This window comes from Caenorhabditis briggsae (assembly GCF_000004555.2).
Source record: "Caenorhabditis briggsae complete genome, chrIII, whole genome shotgun sequence".
Classification (NCBI taxonomy): domain Eukaryota; kingdom Metazoa; phylum Nematoda; class Chromadorea; order Rhabditida; family Rhabditidae; genus Caenorhabditis; species Caenorhabditis briggsae.
Genome location: NC_013490.2, coordinates 46,159 through 64,249, shown reverse-complemented (window position 1 = coordinate 64,249; position 18,091 = coordinate 46,159). Strand labels below are relative to the sequence as shown.

The 18,091-nt window shown below is 35.7% G+C and overlaps 1 protein-coding gene and 1 non-coding gene across 2 annotated transcripts; both read right to left on the bottom strand.

The window, feature by feature from the left end:
• Positions 1-11,159: 11,159 nt before the first annotated feature.
• On the bottom strand, positions 11,160-14,192 carry CBG15279 (the record flags this gene model as incomplete). The annotated part of the gene is made up of 7 exons (XM_045243263.1): positions 11,160-11,514; positions 11,836-11,848; positions 12,854-13,224; positions 13,268-13,467; positions 13,517-13,643; positions 13,690-13,944; positions 13,993-14,192. 7 exons carry the CDS (start codon positions 14,190-14,192, stop codon positions 11,160-11,162), a joined length of 1,521 nt encoding a protein of 506 aa, XP_045095621.1.
• Positions 14,193-16,514: 2,322 nt separating this feature from the next.
• On the bottom strand, positions 16,515-16,598 carry CBG28257. Its single transcript is given in 2 exon segments — positions 16,515-16,551; positions 16,561-16,598. It is a non-coding gene (tRNA).
• Positions 16,599-18,091: the final 1,493 nt, after the last annotated feature.

The following is an 18,091-nucleotide window of genomic DNA, read 5'->3' as shown; positions in this document are numbered from 1 at the left end:
CATTTTTGAAATACAAACTTTTTCGATTAAGCTAGGATTGTTTGGGTTCTGGAAAAAAGAAGTAAAGCGAAATGAGAAGATAACAATTTCGGATGAAAAATGATTAGAAAGATAAAGAAAGTGATTTTTCAAAGCAGTGTAAAAAAATTGGAGAAGAATCTGAGATAGCTGATTCGATAGGAATGCAAATGTAAAAATAATGAAAAAATTATGCGTAACCCAAAAAGGAAAGAATGCAGAAATATGACTCATCTCTCTTGCTAAAGAAAAAGTGGGTTAAAAAACGGCTTCTTAAAATGTCGAAATTTCAATAAGTAATTTTTGAAAACCCATTTACACTTGGTTGAAGTATAAACGGGTCAATAGGTTAAAAGTTATTCCTGTTCCGATGTTACAAGAAGTTCAACTATCCCTATATATCTTACTTTCATTGTCTCCGTGATCACAATTTAGAATCCTTAGAGTACCGTCGACTTCTATCCGATCTAGTTTTTATGTATAAAACGCTAGTTTCCCGGGAAATCGCCACTGCCCATAATCTATTCATTGTCCCGTTTCATCATAATCATCTAAGACGCCACCCATATTACATTCGCTGTGCATTAAAAAATGCATCAAAACTTTCTGCTCAATTTCTTACTCTCCGTATTATATCCTGCTGGAACTCGCTTCCAAAAACCGTGTTCCCACTCTTGATTTCATCCATCTCTTTTAAAACTAATTTCAGTCATGTTAATTTATCTTCTTTCCTGTTCCTAGACGAACATAATTTCTAACTCATTTGTTTAATTTGTAACACATTGATTTTATAAGTGACTGATAGTCCTGAATCAATAAAATTATTATTATTATTATTATTATTAGAAAAATCAAGGGGGGGGGGGGGAAATCGAGTCAAACAACACGGATTATGCTAAAATATTCAGAGAGAGGAGGTGAAAAATAAATAGATTTTTATGATAATTTTTGCAATTTTTGCAATAAAATGTGGAGCTTCCTGGTGAATGGAACAAAATGATCAATCGTTTTTTTAAAATACGATCCCTGGTATAAAACTGAACCTCCCGAAGACACTAGTTCTTCAGATAAACAGAAAATTGGATCTCACTTGAAAATAATTAGACCAACACTCATTTCGAACAGGAAAAAACCGTGCATCAAATTTTGCAATATAACCTATTTGGGTCTCATAGAAAATAGTATGACTCATATTCTCTAGCACATTCCAGCCACATTCCAAAATAAGAAATGGTCCAGAAAAAAAAAGATATATGGAAAAGAAATCTAACAAAAAAGAGGTGAAGCGAATGAGAAAAGAGTGTGTGTTAGAAGATTTGTTAAAAATTATAAATCTAGCAATATATTATTGGTGGTTGGAGAACTAGGGCTAGTTGGAACAAAGATTTTTAACTTATAACCAAACAACGATACGAGTTGCTTTATGCAGAATAACTACTTTATGAGCATCAAACTCAAACAAAAAGCTTTCAAGACCACAAATGAAAAATGCAGATGACCCTACTAAAGTGATGACTCAAATTCTCCAGCAAAATTCCATTCCTAAACTTATACATCGAGACAAAAATGGAGAAAAAAAGGAAGAGAAGAAATACAGTTCTAAATTGAAGGGAAAGTGTGGGAGAGTGCGTCCTCTCTCGCTCCCCGGGGCGCAATTTGTTTATGTACATTTAGAGGTAAGAAGAGGAGGCAGGAGAAGGTACTGGGTGTCACCCCTCAACACAGAAAAGGACACCCTCGTCTGTTCGTTTCTATTCACCAATCTCTCCGCCACCATCACAGAACAGGTGGAAGAGAGGCAACAGACAGAGAACGGAATTTCCGTATAGGTTCGGGAGAAGCTAGATAGTACAGAAAGGAAAGAGAGTGAACCAGAGATGAAAAGGGCGATTGTTCATTTATGCAATGCAACATAAGGTCACAATGTGTGTATGTTTGCATTGTTTATATACAGTTTTATAAGCGTGGGGCTGAGGACACAGAGTTTTACCGCTTCCCATGGGGGCAGGTATATTTTTTAATACAATCAGAACGCACAAAAGTTTAAGAGCATCACGAACTTTAACAAAAAAAAATAGAAGTCTTCTCCACCAAAATTATAGTTGCAAAATGAAACGATCTTTTTGTTTTGTTTTTTTTTGAGAATCATGGTTCTACAGAACTTCAATGTACGAAATAACATTAGAATATGATAAAGGGCATTATTCATTAGCATACCATTCAATAAATCATTCTCAAATTTCCATGGAAATACATAAGCAGTTTCCCCTACCCATAAACAAAGGGGGTAACCAACCAGCCAGCTGGTTATTCATATATTATGTTGCTCTTTCTTCTTCTCTCCTTTTCGTTCCTATTTCTTATAATGGTTTTGTGTTTGTTGCTGGTCTAGGTGATGCTTCTTTCAATTGAATCGGCTTCTTTCGAAAAACAGATGCGACAAAAGCAAAATTTGGAAATGCTAGAGCTTATTTTCTTATATTTCTAAAAATCAGAAAACTGGCAGAATAGAGATCTCGTTTACATTCAAAAACGTCGTACACTGATGATTGCTTATTTTTAAAGCAAGTTCGTTGAATAGGTAAAAGTCTACAGTTGGATACTTTCAAATTAAAAAAAACAACTATCATTCTTATACCATAAAATCCTGTAATAAATGTGTCATCACTCCGTCAAGTTAGAGCTCGAGTATCTCGGCTCTTCTAAGAGATATCAAAAATGTATCCACAGAAAAAATGTTCATGATATTATGATGAACAATTTGTCAGTGGATTTCTTTTTTATATCTACCACAGGAAACGAGATAAAATGTATTGACGTTGAAAGATTGGGGCCTTTCTATTACAGGTAATACGGTAATAAATGAATGGACCAACATAAAAGGCATCTGTAAATACGATGTTGTGTCTTTTCATCTTTGTATGTCATTCCGTTTCCCCAAGAGGGAAGTTTCCCACAGCAAAACATCCGCAAAATATGACCCAACATAAATTTTGAAGTTCGCAGGTCTTAAGAACAATAAGAAAAAAATCATTGAAATTTTAAGAAGTTTTTCAAAAGAGTCAACGAACTCGCGCCGTAGTCCCACCAGCCAGATGTTTGAAGCGTCGGTAGCGCGGCAAACATTTAGAAAACGTACATTTAATGAACTGAGCTTTGAAGCTATCTAGCTATCTCTACCCTAGCATACCTTATAGACCTCATGACTGATTCTTCTCCGATTGATATCATTCCTATGGTTAAGCCGCCAACAGCGAATTGCCACGTCAAGTAGCGAATCAAAACAGAATATGGTTTGCTGCTCCATTTTTCCGAGTGTCGCAAAAACTTGGTGACTAGGAAAAATAGAAAATATATACCGCTGTGACAGGCTCCACCCTATTTTTTTCGATGGGAGAAATAAACAAAACGGAAGAAACATAAATATATATGAACGCGAGCGGTTCCCTTTTTGTGATAACGAACGAAGAAGAATCGAAATTGGAAAAGCAAAAAAAGAAGAGAAGAGTCTGTGAAGATTTGAAATTACAAAATGAGAAATTACAAAATTTGACAATAGTAGAAATTCATTTTGTTTGATATAGTCTGTGAGACAATTGGAAATTGGAATCGCTTGAGGAACACTGGGAAAATAACAAAAAGTTTTTGGAAAATTCGAATTATCGCTACAACTAAATAAAAGTTGAAACACCTAACTTCATGTCATATTTCTTGTCCTATAAGAATAGTCTACATACAAACGTATATGGAATCAAATTGTTAGTGGAGAAAAATTGTTTCGGAACAAGAAAATGGATTGAAAGAAGAATACCATTCGCGAATAAGGAAAATGTGTTATCCCGAAAAAGGAAGGGTAAGATGAGAGTGGAAATAATACTAGAATGGTCACACAGGCCGACATTTCGACCTTGTGTTCTTGAATTTTCGGCAATGGTAATAGTTTGTAAGAAGGGATACATTTAAATTTGAAATGAACAATTAGTGTGGTCAAATAGAAAAAAATTTATAGGATTAAAAGGAAATAGATTATTTGTTTCCTAGAGCACTTTTCCAAATATATTCAAACCCAGATTTCAATTGTTACGCTTGATCATTCTTAACATAAATAAAGTATTCAGGAAGTTTTCCAACGAGACTCTTGATTATATGAGTTTACAGATGTTCTCGATAACAAACTAAAGAAATATCGACTAACAATACTTATGTTCCTTATATATAAAACGCTACACGCGTCTGTTGGTCCTGGTGTCACTCTGTCGACTTTTGAAAAAGTTGTAAAACAAACATGGATTTTCCGTGGCCTTTGAGAAAAAATAAGAACAAGAGCGACTAATCAGTAAAATGGACTCGGTTGTATCGCGCCAAAGGCGCACCAGCTTGCTGGTTCTTTATATTTGAGGTCCATTAGGAAATTTAAGTTTCCAAAAAATTAACTCACCGTAATCAACATGTTGTAGTACCTCTGACTGGCATCCCGATTGCACTTTGCCGATCGAAGGGTGTCCGTGTCATAGTCCATCTCCTGAAAAAGTATACGTTTCTTGTAGAAAAAGGAGAAGTGAACAGATACAGAAATCAAGTAGTAGAGTGTGTCTCTGACTCAGAATTCACTTTCATAAAAGCGCTGGAAATATTACTGAAATAAGAATAAAAAATGAAAAAAGGAGAAGTTTCAATACATGTGTATATTTTGGTTCAAAAAATAGATTATAACTCAGACTACTATCTCGCTACAAAGTTCAAATGTTTAAAATTCTTACAACATAAAATGCACCTGTGAATAGATTATAGAATGCTAAACAAAAACTACTGTGTTCGTATTTCTCGAAAGAAAACGGGCTCTCAAAATGTGCATATTACTGAATACTGGGGTTTCCGTCAACATGAGAGAGACCCTAGAATTGAAAGTAAAAGTGAGAACCCTGCGTAGTTCGCCAGACACCTGAATGCTCTTCTAATAAGGTCTCCATGCCAACAGAGAGAAATTTCGTGCTAATTTGAAAGAAGTGTTCAACTATATACATCTTCTAGCATACTATTAACTGCATGGTTAGGATTGGTGAATAGCTATAATCGTTTATTAAGATCCATCTTTTCCAATTAAATCTATCTTAATTGTGCAAACCTTCGAGCGATACTGCATAAAAACGGTGTAGATTTTGATGGACCGCCCGTTGATACATTCACAAATTGGCAGTATATATTCATTAGTGCTTAGAGTGGTGCGTGGAATATAGGATGAAAATGAAAGGGAATAGATACGGCTGTGCCAACACAATAACCAAAAGTGGACAGCTAGAGTGATGAGGAGGAAGAAAAAGCGCGATTGAGAGGTGGGAGAAGGATTATCCAACAATGAAGGAAAAACGTGTTGGTTATTTCAAATATGTTCTTTACATGGAAAGCTTGGGACATTGGAGAAAACATACGAAGTTGAGCAGATATCCATCTTGAAATAAGTTTTAAAAAATTAGTTAAATTTGAGTGATTGCGGAAAAATTACTAGTAGTTCATTACTCTAACTTTTAAAAAACTAGGTCAATTCGTAAATCTCATTCAGGAACAAATAAGGAAAACGAGGTTGTGTCGTCGGGAAGTATTTTAGCTATAATGATACTAATAAATAACTTAAGCAGTAGGCCATAGATGTGAAAGAAGGTAAACTTTTTGAGTAGTTAGGCATAAAAGGACCGGAATCAACCTACACCGGCGGTCTGTACAAATACCGACTTGGAGCAAAATGGGGTAATGTGCGAGAAGGTTGAAGTGGAAGTAAAAATAAAGAGTTAACTAGTTTTGAAGTGATCCCAAAATTTTGTGATGAAAAGTTCAAAAGAATCGGAACATGAAACATTTCTCCGGTAGATTTTGTCTTTCAAATGTTTGTTCAATAAACTTAACTCAAAGAAACGTCTAAGGACAAGACTCCATACTTTTTCATTTAGCAGTAGAAAAACGACAGGACACAAAAAATGAAAGGCAAGGTTTTCCTAATGTTGATGAGCACTCACAGAAACCACAGAAACCTGATGGATTCATATCCAATATTGTTTTAATTGACAATAGTTCCTAATTTGTTGACAGTAGTACCTCAGCTTTTCATGACTACTCTCAAGAACAAAACCACCGAGAACAAAAAAAACTACACGTGTTCTTAGTTCTTTCTGTGTCTCTCCTATCTTTTTCTTTACTATCCGGTGAACTGGTTTCCTGATTTTCAGGAGGAAAGAGCGGCTGGTGCTCTTTTTCTCTTCAAATGCTCCAAGCTCCACTGAAATATTTGTTTTAGCAAGGAAAAGTGAAAAACAATAGAGAGTGAGAGTTCGCCAGGAGAGCATGGAAGGTAGCAATTACTCACTGAGCATCAGAAGGCAACGGGAACTAGACAAACTGGAGGCATGGGGTGGGTAATCAAGAAAATGGTGTTCAGTCGGACGAAAAATCTGGTAGGTCAATGAGTGTGCTCCTTTCATGCCTCTGAGATATTTGAAGAGCTATGAAATGCGGTCAAAGCTTCAGTTGGAGTAACTTTTATACCATTACTTGATTCCTTGACAAGTGAGATTTTTCAAAAACTCAAGTAAAACTGTTTCGATAAATATAATTTTCAACAGTTTTCTTTGTTTTATCACCTTCTCAATGTGTTGAAAATGGGAAGAGGGTGTGTTTTATTATTCTGAACAGCGAACATGATACAAAAAACCCATCGTTTCAAAATCTGACATAGAAATGAGAGTTCTGGATAATTTGATTACTTCCAAAAAGTAAGAAAGAAACTCGAGACAATCAACTGAAAAAAAAACTTAGCTACATTAGTATTCTGAAGTTCATTGCAAATCTAATTGAGCAAAGCATAGTCCAACATACTCCACGCTGACCCTGAAGAACTGCATTCCCAGTACCGTACAAACCGATTGTTCATTTCAACCTCTCCTGGGGTTTTTCTGAGTGGAACGGAAAACCCAGTGGGGGAGGGCGAGAATAAGATGATTGGCAAACAATAACAAACAATACAATTTATCATGTTCTTTTTCTTCATCTTCTAACACGGGCGCATACACACCGGACAAGAAAACGGGGCGATGGAAAAATGAGAACAGTAGGTTTTCGGAAACGAATGGAATTAGTTCCCTTGGTGTGAGGTTGAAAAAGTGTCGAGCAAGTGAAAGAACGGTTGAGTGGAAAAGATCATTGGAACCAATGGTTCGTGTAGTTTGGAACAAAAATTCATGTTTACAGAAATTCAGAGATACTAATTCAAACGCGGCGGAGCCTACATGTTTTATTACATTTTGTTTTAAAAAACCAGCCTCTCTGGTTATCATGTATGTCACCTCTCCTCTAGAAAAAAAATTAAATGAAACAAGCTAATTCTTCATGACGAATGTCGCGGCAGCAGAGGTTCTACTGCACGACCTCAAATCCAACAATACTAGAGCACATCTAGAATGACACAAATAGTCATAAACACAATTCTCCAACTAGTTAACTCTGCATATTTGGCGTTATCACCATATCAGATCTAGAGCATAATAGTGGATATGCTGAGGAGATGCTATAAAAGGAAGCAGAATCGCCAGTATGATGAGACATCTGAGACAATGATCACTTCCAAAGGATCTCCTTCCAAGGGACTCGCTGACGAATGATCCCAACAGCTGATGCTTGCGGATGAGCCAAACAACCGATGCCACATCTTCATGCTATAACCTCCTCCCCGCTGCCAAAGGATGGTTTATCTTCTCTCTCCAATCTGGAACCCTCATCTGGTGGTCATCGTCTCTCCGAAAACTCCCCTAATACAGAAGCTTCAAAGATCCCGAATCAGAGCCTTAATACAGGAATAAACTAGTTGCAGAGTAACTAATGTTCCTATCCTTCTACTTTCGCTCCGACACAGGCTCACCACCTAAGTGTCGGAACAACGAATAATCATAATCCTTCTCGTTTTCTTTTCTCACCTTCTTTTTCTCACCTAGCGTCTTGACTTCCCCAATCAAAAAAAAGTTATGCTTATTAGATATTCAACCTTCCATGATTGCTGTCTAATGGCTATAAAATTCCTCAAAGTCAATCGGTACGCGTATTCCTGCATTATCCAAGCTTACAAAAAACTAACAAAAACGAGCTTAAGAAGAGAACGTAAGAGAACGAGAACAAGAACGAGTAAGAACGAGTATTGTAAGAGAACGAGCTTAAAATCATGGGTTCGCCAGCCAGAGAGAAACAATATGAAAAGATATCCTAGAAGTTGTCGAAAGGCTGTTCTGCTCGTTCTTGATCTACAAAATAAAAACGGTGAAAGTATCATGCCAGTACAAAAAATCGGAGCTGCGGAAGAAAAACACCGGTAGCCGGGTCATAGGGCCTACAACGTCAACTACCGTAACCTAAAAAAATTAGAAAGAAAATTAAAACCAATGGCTCTTCCATTTTTAGATTCGTTCAACTATATGAAGGCAAAACCATCCTACAAGGCGGAACTCATTATCCAGAAGCGAAAAATAATCTAATAAGAAAATCGAAAAGGATATAACTTCGAGAATTGATTGTCGAGAACAAAAGGCATTCTCCTAATCCAATCTACACATTTTTGGGCGGCCCTCTTTTTTTTTATCTTTTTCGGAAATTCTGGTAAATCGGATCGTGCTTTGACATTCTAATGTGAAAAAAAAGAGGGAGTTCAGAGATTGAAGGGTAGTCGTGTAGCGGTAGAATTGAAAGGAAAACGATGTGATTTATGAAAATTTGCACTGCAGTGATAATTAGAGTCAAGAATGGTCTTGTTGGGAAAGAGCTCTAATTCAGATTTGAATTGAATAGAAGATTAAAAATCAATTTTACAAGTCAAAATTAGGCTTTTCTTTTTTTTTTGAAGGACTTTGATATTGTAGTCGACTTCATGGATAATCTTTCTAGTATGTTCGCCTACTAAAATTTTAGATCGACACTGTGAACAGCTATTTTAGATCGACACTGTGAACAGTACACGTGGCAAAAATTCTACAATAGAACGAGAAACAATAGATAGAAACCAATAACACAAAGAGAAATAGTGCACATGCTCTCTTCGACTTTCCACTCGAGTTGAGCAGACTATCCGAACGGTCAACACATATGAGAAATAACGTTTAAGAAGACGATACACAGAGAAAATGAAAACAATTTGCATATATTCTCGATCATCACTCTTGAAAAGTGAAAATGGCCAGAAGAAATGGAGGGGGATATTGGATATCCTGAAGAAATTGGAAAAAGAAAAAGAAGAAGAAAATGGAAAGTACCCCTACCGCCTGTTGAATTTTCTGACCGACAAAGAGAGAAGAAAAAGCTGATATGGAAAAGAAGAATGAATATAGGCATGTCATTTTGGATTATAATTTTAGATGATTCATGAAGAAATATTCAAACGATAGCTATGTGAAAAATCAGAAAAATTTTGGTTGGGAGAAACGAGATATCTAGAATATAATAATTTTTACACTGCTTATTGATGCTTTAATAATTGTTTGGATAGGAACTGGAAATAGTTACAGTAGTGATTGATTTTTTTTGATTCAAGGTTGACCCATTATTTTAGGTTAAGGCGAAATCCATAGGAAAATGCATAAACTTTTGGAAGATGGTTAAAAAATTGTTCTATTTGAATATATTTTCCTCCCACTATAACTTTAGTTGTCCATAGTTACAGTAAAATGTCCAGAACTACCGATTCTGAACTTATATACTAAATGAACTTTTGAAGAAAAAGCTTTTCGAAACAAAAAACTTGCGACTTGCGAGTTTTTTAGCTCTAAAACTAATAATGTAGATTACAGATCTTCGTGGTTCATTAAATAAGACGAAACTGACTAGAAGATCGAAATCTTACCAATTCGTTACGTAACGAATGACATTCGGATAACCGACAAAGGCCTGGACTTCACGACTATTCTTGAAAATCTCAGAATTGCAACCTTGCTTCAGAGTCACTTGACCTTCTTGTTTTCTATTCCTATTATCCAAATCACAAAAAAAAACAAAAAAACGCAAGGGAAACGATTAACTGATGACCGTGACAGTGGAACCGTAGTCATGTCTTCTGAAGGCATCGGCATTAAAAATGCCTGCATATAAGAGGGATCAAATTTCAAAATTTTCACGTTTGGAGTTTCAAAACGAATTTTTTGAAAAATACTGTGCTCACGCAGAAAAAATTGAAATTTTTTTTCTATTCAAAACTGTGTTCTTCACAGAATCGTTCCGCAGAACGATTCTGTGATTTAACTTTCGCGGCATATTTTTCTCTCATAGATATGTTCTGCAGAACGATTCTGTGTTTTTGTTCTTTAATTTTAATAAAAACGTTAAAAAATAAATCAAAAAATTGTGGATTTTTCATGAAAACCCTGATTTAATGAAAATAAATGTTCACGCTACATTTTCTGGGGAAAATAATAAAATTCCCATTTAAAAATAACTTTTTTTGTAATCATTATTTTTAATGTGTAAATTCTCATAATATTTCTCTTTTTCGATTATTTTCTCTCAAACGTGAAAATTTTGAAATTTGATCTCTCTTATATTCAGAATTGAGTGATTTATGTTTAAGTGTATTCGTATTCTGAATTCTTCTCAAGACCTCAACTGAAGACAGTAGCAGCTCGGGGGAAAGCAGAACAATGTATAATTTGGAAACCCAGAGAAGTAAAAAGGACGTCCTCGTCGTCACTAATTCACCATTTTTAAAACGATGAAAGAGGCAGAAAAATGGCAAATCTTTCTTCTATTTTACTACCTTTTCGTATTCTAATACTTGCTTATTTCTTTCCCATTCCGATTTCTTCCCCGGAAAAGAATAAAGTGGAGAAATATACATACGCACAGTACAATAGATGAATGGATCGAAAAAACAGAAACGGGTGTATTTTTCTAGAGGAAAAGCCAGTATAGCCTTGAAAAAGTTTTCCGCGAACAGTAGAACAATGTTTTTCTAATTCAGACAACTTTATTCATAATAAAGTGGTGTGTAAAAAACTGAGGCAGTAGGTAGCATGAGTAATACATGAAGAAAATAATACACGTTGCAGTTGGGGGAAGAACTCGTTGATTTTAAAGTTAGTCAAACTGAAATTTCACAGAGAGGACGTAAAAGAGAATAACTAGATTTTGGTCTCCTTCTGAAACCATGTCAGCACTGAACATGTCAAACCAACAGAAGCAAGCACCAAAAACTGGGAACCCGGAGCTAAAGCGTCGATTGCGAAAATATGAGGAGCCAAAATAGCTCCAATGTTACAGCACGTCGAACACACTCCAATGCAACACGACCGGCAGAAGGTGGGGAACAGTTCGGCAGCATAAATGAAGCAGAAGATGTAGCAACAGGCGGCACAAAGTTTTGCTATGAGCCAAATGATGAGATGGGAGGATGTGTCGGGAGAGAGGAAGTACATAGTGAGAAGAGCCAACGCACCAGTCAAGTGACACATAAATCGAGTTGGGCGCCGTTTTGCCCTTAAAAATGAGTGTAATTAAATACGGTGTAGGAAAATGGTCTGGAAAGGCCCTAAAATTCCATTCACAATTTTTAGGCAACCACTTCGCCTCTAGCATGAAATTCTGGTTTTTAAACGGTGTTAATGTAAATATATATTTTTCATTTGAAAACTCCGAATTCGTGAATATCGTTATTTCAATTTATTTTTGAGAATTTCATGGTTGTCGTTCAAATTTATCATTTGGGAAAATATGAACTTTAATATAGAATATCGATGTCAGGAAAGTCTTAACTGATAAAATGTCAAGCATTTTATAACAAACATTTTATCAGTTTACCACGTCTTGATATCTTTCACAGCAATCGAGATAATTGAGTTCAAAGTGTTCAACTAATTTTTTGGAACTGAAAAGAATTTCCAAGAATAGAGGAGAACTCATGGAAACTGAACGAGAAACAAAAAAGAAATAATGTAAACGGTAAAAAAGTTGATCACTTTTTTTAAAATTTAATTTGTTTATTGATCAGGTGTAATAAAATCACTTTCAAAGATGTAAAAAAATAGGTCACTACCTAGATCTTTTTAGGTCACGACATAGATTTTTTAGGTAATGACCCAATTTTTTCTAGGTCATGACCCAATTCTTTCTAGGTCATGACCCAATTCTTTCTAGATCATGGCTCAATTTTTCTAGCTCATGACCCAATTTTTTCTAGGTCATCACCTAATTTTTTCTAGGTCATGACTCAATTTTTCTAGGTCATGACCCAATTTTTTCTAGGTCATGGCCCAATTTTTTCTAGGTCATGGCTCAATTTTTCTAGGTCATGACCCAATTTTTCTAGGTCAGGACCCAACTTTTTCTAGGTCATAGCCCATTTTTTCTAGGTCATGGCCCCATTTTTTCTAGGCCATGACCCCATTTTTCTAGGTCATGACCCAATTTTTTCTAGGTCATGACCCCATTTTTTCTAGGCCATGACCCCATTTTTTCTAGGTAATGACCCAATTTTTTCTAGGTCATGACCCAATTTTTTCTAGGTCATGACCCAATTTTTTCTAGGTCATGGCTCAATTTTTCTAGGTCATGACCCAATTTTTTCTAGGTCATCACCTAATTTTTTCTAGGTCATGACTCAATTTTTCTAGGTCATGCCCCATTTATTTCTAAGGACCAGAATTTTGTACTAGAGCCATCACTTCTTGGTGAAACCATCATTTCAGATTCACTTCAATAATAGGGATTCACATTAAATGGGATACTAATTGTACGTTCTTGCTGATCATGGCTAAATTTCATATCATATTGCATACTGTAACTATAGGTACCTATAGGTACTATTTTTTAAACTCACCACTTGAGACATATTGGGAGAAGAGGTACGCAGGTAGTTCAACAACGCCCGAGAACGTGAACGAAACCAACGGATCAGAATTCCCAACCGATGTGGAAGTAAGTGATAGTGCACAATAAGTCATAAACGTCAGAATCCACAGACATGTCTCCACAATCATGCATCTTGTAATCGACCTATCTCCTAGAATCTCCCGGAACATTTGATAGATTGTCAGACGTTGCTCCGCCTTCTCCTCATTAATGCTCATAACTGCATCTAGATTGTAATTGAGTTTTCGACACGAGAACAGCTCATTCCTTTTTATCCACTCAGCAACCGATTTCCTATCGTTCTTCTCTATCGAATAGCTGAGACTTTCTGGAAGGGTCCTAAAATTAAAATTTCATTTCATAAGACGTTTCTTCAACCTACATCATCAAGAACAGAGAAACTGCCACATTTGGAACGGATGTAACAAATTGTAAACTGCGCCACGTTGGGAACCATACGGATAATGGAGCCAAGAAACAGTACCCACACACCCAAGAGACACCGAAAAATATAGAAGTGAGCGATTGTGATCGGTGGGGAATGCTCTCTCCACTGAGAACATAGTTGACTGTTGTGAGCGGCTGAAAAAAAGAAATATAGAGTTAAATGAAGAGTTTGTAGATAACTCACAGTATAACAAGATCCCTGAATGAATCTGGCAACTAACAAAAGTGGAAAATTAGGAGCCAGTGATCCAAGTGATCCCGCGATTCCTGTCAAGAGGAGTGAGAGAATGATGATAGGACGCCGACCGAATCTGAACACATAAATAAGTAAAAAATCTCTGAGGTCAACTACAATACCTATCAGCTAGAACTGCAAACAGTTGACCAATAAGCAGATTTCCCAAAAAGTAGATCGATGTCGTTAACTCGGCAGGCTCCAGGAGTGAGATAGAAGCCGTTAAATTGAAATCGTGTTGGATTGTGTAGAAGGAGCAGTTGTTCTCGCAGTCATCCCCGGCTGGAGCTGTGAAAGCGGGCGAAATCGCACTGAGAGCACATAGAGACCATAGGAATGACATGACAAAAATGATGAATAGGGGATAAGGACGCCATCTGAAATTTTCGCATTTTTTAAAAGCAAAGTTCTAAAAAATCCCTCACGCAGTCGTCGCTTTCAACAACTCATCCACAGTCGTGATCACCGGTATATTAGCTTCCTCTTCCATCCTTTTCATTTGATTCTTCTGATTCTTGCCAATACCTTCTGATGACTTGGAATACGAAGATGTCGAGTGTGCAAAGTGAGGTGACATGAGTGGGGACGTGTATCCGACGTCTTCTTCCTCTTCTGACATCTTCATTTTCTAGTGAGAGTGGAAAGAGGAGAGCGTGAAGAAGAAAAAGGTTACGGTGGTTTCATCCGATTATGCAAATTGAGGGAGAACAAGGGCTGAAAATACATAGTTTTTAGTTACTTTTTTAATGCTGCAACAGATCATCAGATCATCAAAAAGAGGGAAATATGGAGAGAGATTTTTTAATTTCTGTATGATCGTGTAAAAACTATTTCTATAAAAATAAAGTACCTAAAATTTTCGTGGGTGTTTCGAGCATGATAACACTGCAAAATCCATTAAAATGTTTACAGAGTTCTAAAAATATGTGGCCAGGCTACACATGCTTTTTGCTTTCGAATCAACATCTGATAAAAATATATTAATGTCATTTTTCGTTCATATGGAACTTGTATAAACATTCAAATACCAAGATGAACTTTTTCAACCATCAATTTATACATTTCAGGTGTTTGTTGGCGTTTTCGGGAGGAAGATAACAATAGAATAATACAATAGGTAATATATTTTGAAAGTATCAAAGAATCAACATTTTGTCAATATATAAAAGGCAAGGAAGAAAAGAAAAAAATTGATAAAAAGTCTTCAGTCATTAATTATTATGTTATTTTCCCCTTCTTTGCTTTTCTTTTCTTTTCGGCGAACAATTTCTCCCCATGTCCCAACTCATAGTCAGTTTGTTAGTAAGTTTAGTTCTTGATATTTGACCAGAGTAACTGGTCAATAAGAACATAACTTAAACTTGCAGTAGTCTATTTATTGAGACTTGTGTTTTTTTCGAAAAGACATAAAACCTAGACAATCAGCTTAAAACATATTATAAGGAGTTTCATATAGAGTCTAGGAAAATACAGATTTTGACAAAATAGATGACAAAAGTCACGTAGTCGGTGCTTACAAAGTTCATGAACAGATTATGAACGAGAGAAGGGTAAACATTTCGAAAATTAAAGTACGATTAAAAACTGAATAAAGCAATTGTGCTGTTATGAGAACTTATCTAAAAGTGCTGTTATGAGAACTTATCTAAAAGAAATGTTTCAGTCATTTTTGCCACCTAGTAAAGTTATATTTCCAAGCATTTATTTTTTGAAAAACTGAAATGATCATAGCCACAGTATCAGTGGTCTGCTATACCTACTCATACTTTGAAAATCGTCATTTTAAAAAAATCAATTTGGTGATACGGACAATGCATTTGATAATAAGAGTTCAAATGCTCAAAGTACATCATCTGGAGAGTTTAATAAAGACTACAAAATATAAAATTGAAAGAAAAAATTTGCCTCCAAAGAAAAAATGGTAGTTAAAAATTAAATTAGTTCACTGGACCCGGTGCAAAATAAGCCTATACTTTTTTCTAGTTTTCTTTCTTTGACGGTTTGGAACTGAAAAAATACAATTTTCACGGGACAGATAGGTTAAGGTATAAAAGGTGAAGCCATATGTGGAAAGTTCAATTTTATCCTTCTACAAATTCCAAAGCATAGGCTTTAAGGTTTTTATGGGTTTTTATAGTAAGTTTTAAAACAATTTTACCACCTAAGAATGATTTTTTCTTAGTTATGACTATTCTTTAGTAAATATTCAATTAGTAAACGGGCGGAGCTTAGAATTTATACCTGATGTTGTTTACTAAAATACATTATCAAAAGGAGCAATCCGATCAAAAATAAAATTATCAGAGACCTAAAACTTTACTCAATACACATAATAAAATGATCGGCTTCAAACCTTTCTTCGCATTAATTCTCTTCCTTTTCTGTTTCAAATCATTTTCAGAGGATACTGTATTTCAGGAAAAGACGCCCATATCGGGTGATTTTAGAGGGGTAACCTGATATGAAAAAAGATGATAAGAGTTTCTTGGCATGTTATAAGCGGATTGTTAACAAGATGAGAGTGGATGACTCTTTATGAGCGGAAACTACGAAATGGGGCCAGGAAAGTACGAAGAAAAGTATTTTCCAAAAGGCTTTCTGAGCAAATATCAATAAATACCTAACTGTTTCGTCTGATTGTTTAATTTTATTCTTATTACTATTAAAGGGAGATTGAGCTGATGGTGCTGCCCACGCCCAGCGAAATCTAGAGAGCGTTGCACCGAAGTGGAACCGAGCTGAAAGTAAATTCTGACAAGGGGAGGCATGTCAATCTAGTAAGCAATAAAGAAGGACAATCAGATGGAGAAGAAACGGATGCTATGATTCAAAAATGCAGTATTCGGAGTCACTCTTATCTTTGTGATTGAAATCTAGTTTGATTTGATTGGCACGAGAAACTTCTTGCAACTTCTTATCTTTCAAACAGGAATGCAAAAGAAAAGAAACCGTCGAGCCGGATTCGAACCAGCGACCTAAGGATACCCACTGACTCTACAGTCCTCCGCTCTATCAACTGAGCTATCGACGGCACGGGAGAAATGAAACGCAATGGTTTATTTGAAACATAGAAAAGCAAGTGATTGCAAGGAAAAGAGTGAAGGTGCTCAGAAAGAGAAAGAAGGAGGAGAAGCAGACACTGTGGAAAAAAAGGAGTCACAGAGGAATAGACTAGAATCGGGGAAAAGGGGACGGAATTATAAAAAAATAATGCGAGAAAACAAAAGCATGTGGAATATACTTATTTTACTGAGAAAAGAACTGGAAATAGTACAAATTTTGGCTGATCGACTTGGATTAGAAATTTTTTAGCTTGAACAAATTTCCGGAAAGTCTAAAATTCGTTTTTTTGTTTAAAAAAATAGTATTTCAAAACTCACATGATTTACTTATGTGAAATCAAAAAGCAGCCACAACCCCAGAAACATAAAAAAGATCGAATTTCAATTATTTGATCTATTTTTAAAAACAGAGATTGGTCTTATTTACTCTAGAAAGAAGTTATGCTACATTTTATTTTCAATGGAGAGCAGAGGGAAAGTGTTGCTTTTGAACTATGTGTTTTCGTTTAAAAAAGTGTTCCCAGGATATTGCAAAAAAAAAGGAAGCGAGGCAGCGTCATTCTTGACTAGACTAGGAAAATAATGAACCAAGATTTCAGGGTTTCACCTATTTGATATTTTGGATTTATAGAGTACAATTAATGATCTAATTTCGTGAATGAAAGAAAATGCAGAAAACTACTAAAAACCGTTGATTGTAAGGTAGACGATGCAAAAAACAAATAAAAAACGAGAAAGTGAAGAATCGTTCCAGAAATTAGAAACAACGTTAATCTTTTTTGGTAGATCAGAAATATTTAGGTAGATCAGAAATCGAAAAATTTTGTAGATCGAATTTTTTTTAATTTGTAGTAGGTCAGAATTTTGTACTTCCCCTAGTACAAATCCCTAGTACAAATCTGTATATACAGACAATCATCTTCAGTTCAATCCACCAGCTATTTTTCATCCAACCCCTGATTAAAAAACTGAGAAAAGGATATAATGTTTGACAATAAAAATTGTCTAGACACTCCCTTAATGTCTTATCTTTATGCATCATTTCCGCGCGTATTTTGTCCGAAAAAAGAGCAAGTTTCTTCGTATCAGAGAGCAAATACTAAAAGACGGTTCGTATTTCAATGGGAAAAGTGGGTGAAAAAGTTCATAAGAGGTGTCAAAACGCGTGAAAATCTCTCGGGAGTGTGACCTCCACTTGATGAGATATAGAGTATCCATTTATCACTATGATTTCTCTCAACCTCATGTCCGACGATACTGTATCAGGCGAGCACCGAGATGCACGAACTGACTCCTCGACCTCTTATCACTTTTTGTGATAACCACACGCCCCTCATATTCTTATAACCACACATATCATCAGTTTTACTTCCCGATTTGATGGGATATCTTTTATAACTAGACCAACTTTTATACTTTCTGATTTTTTTGGTTACATTGATTCTTGGTCTCCCAACTAATT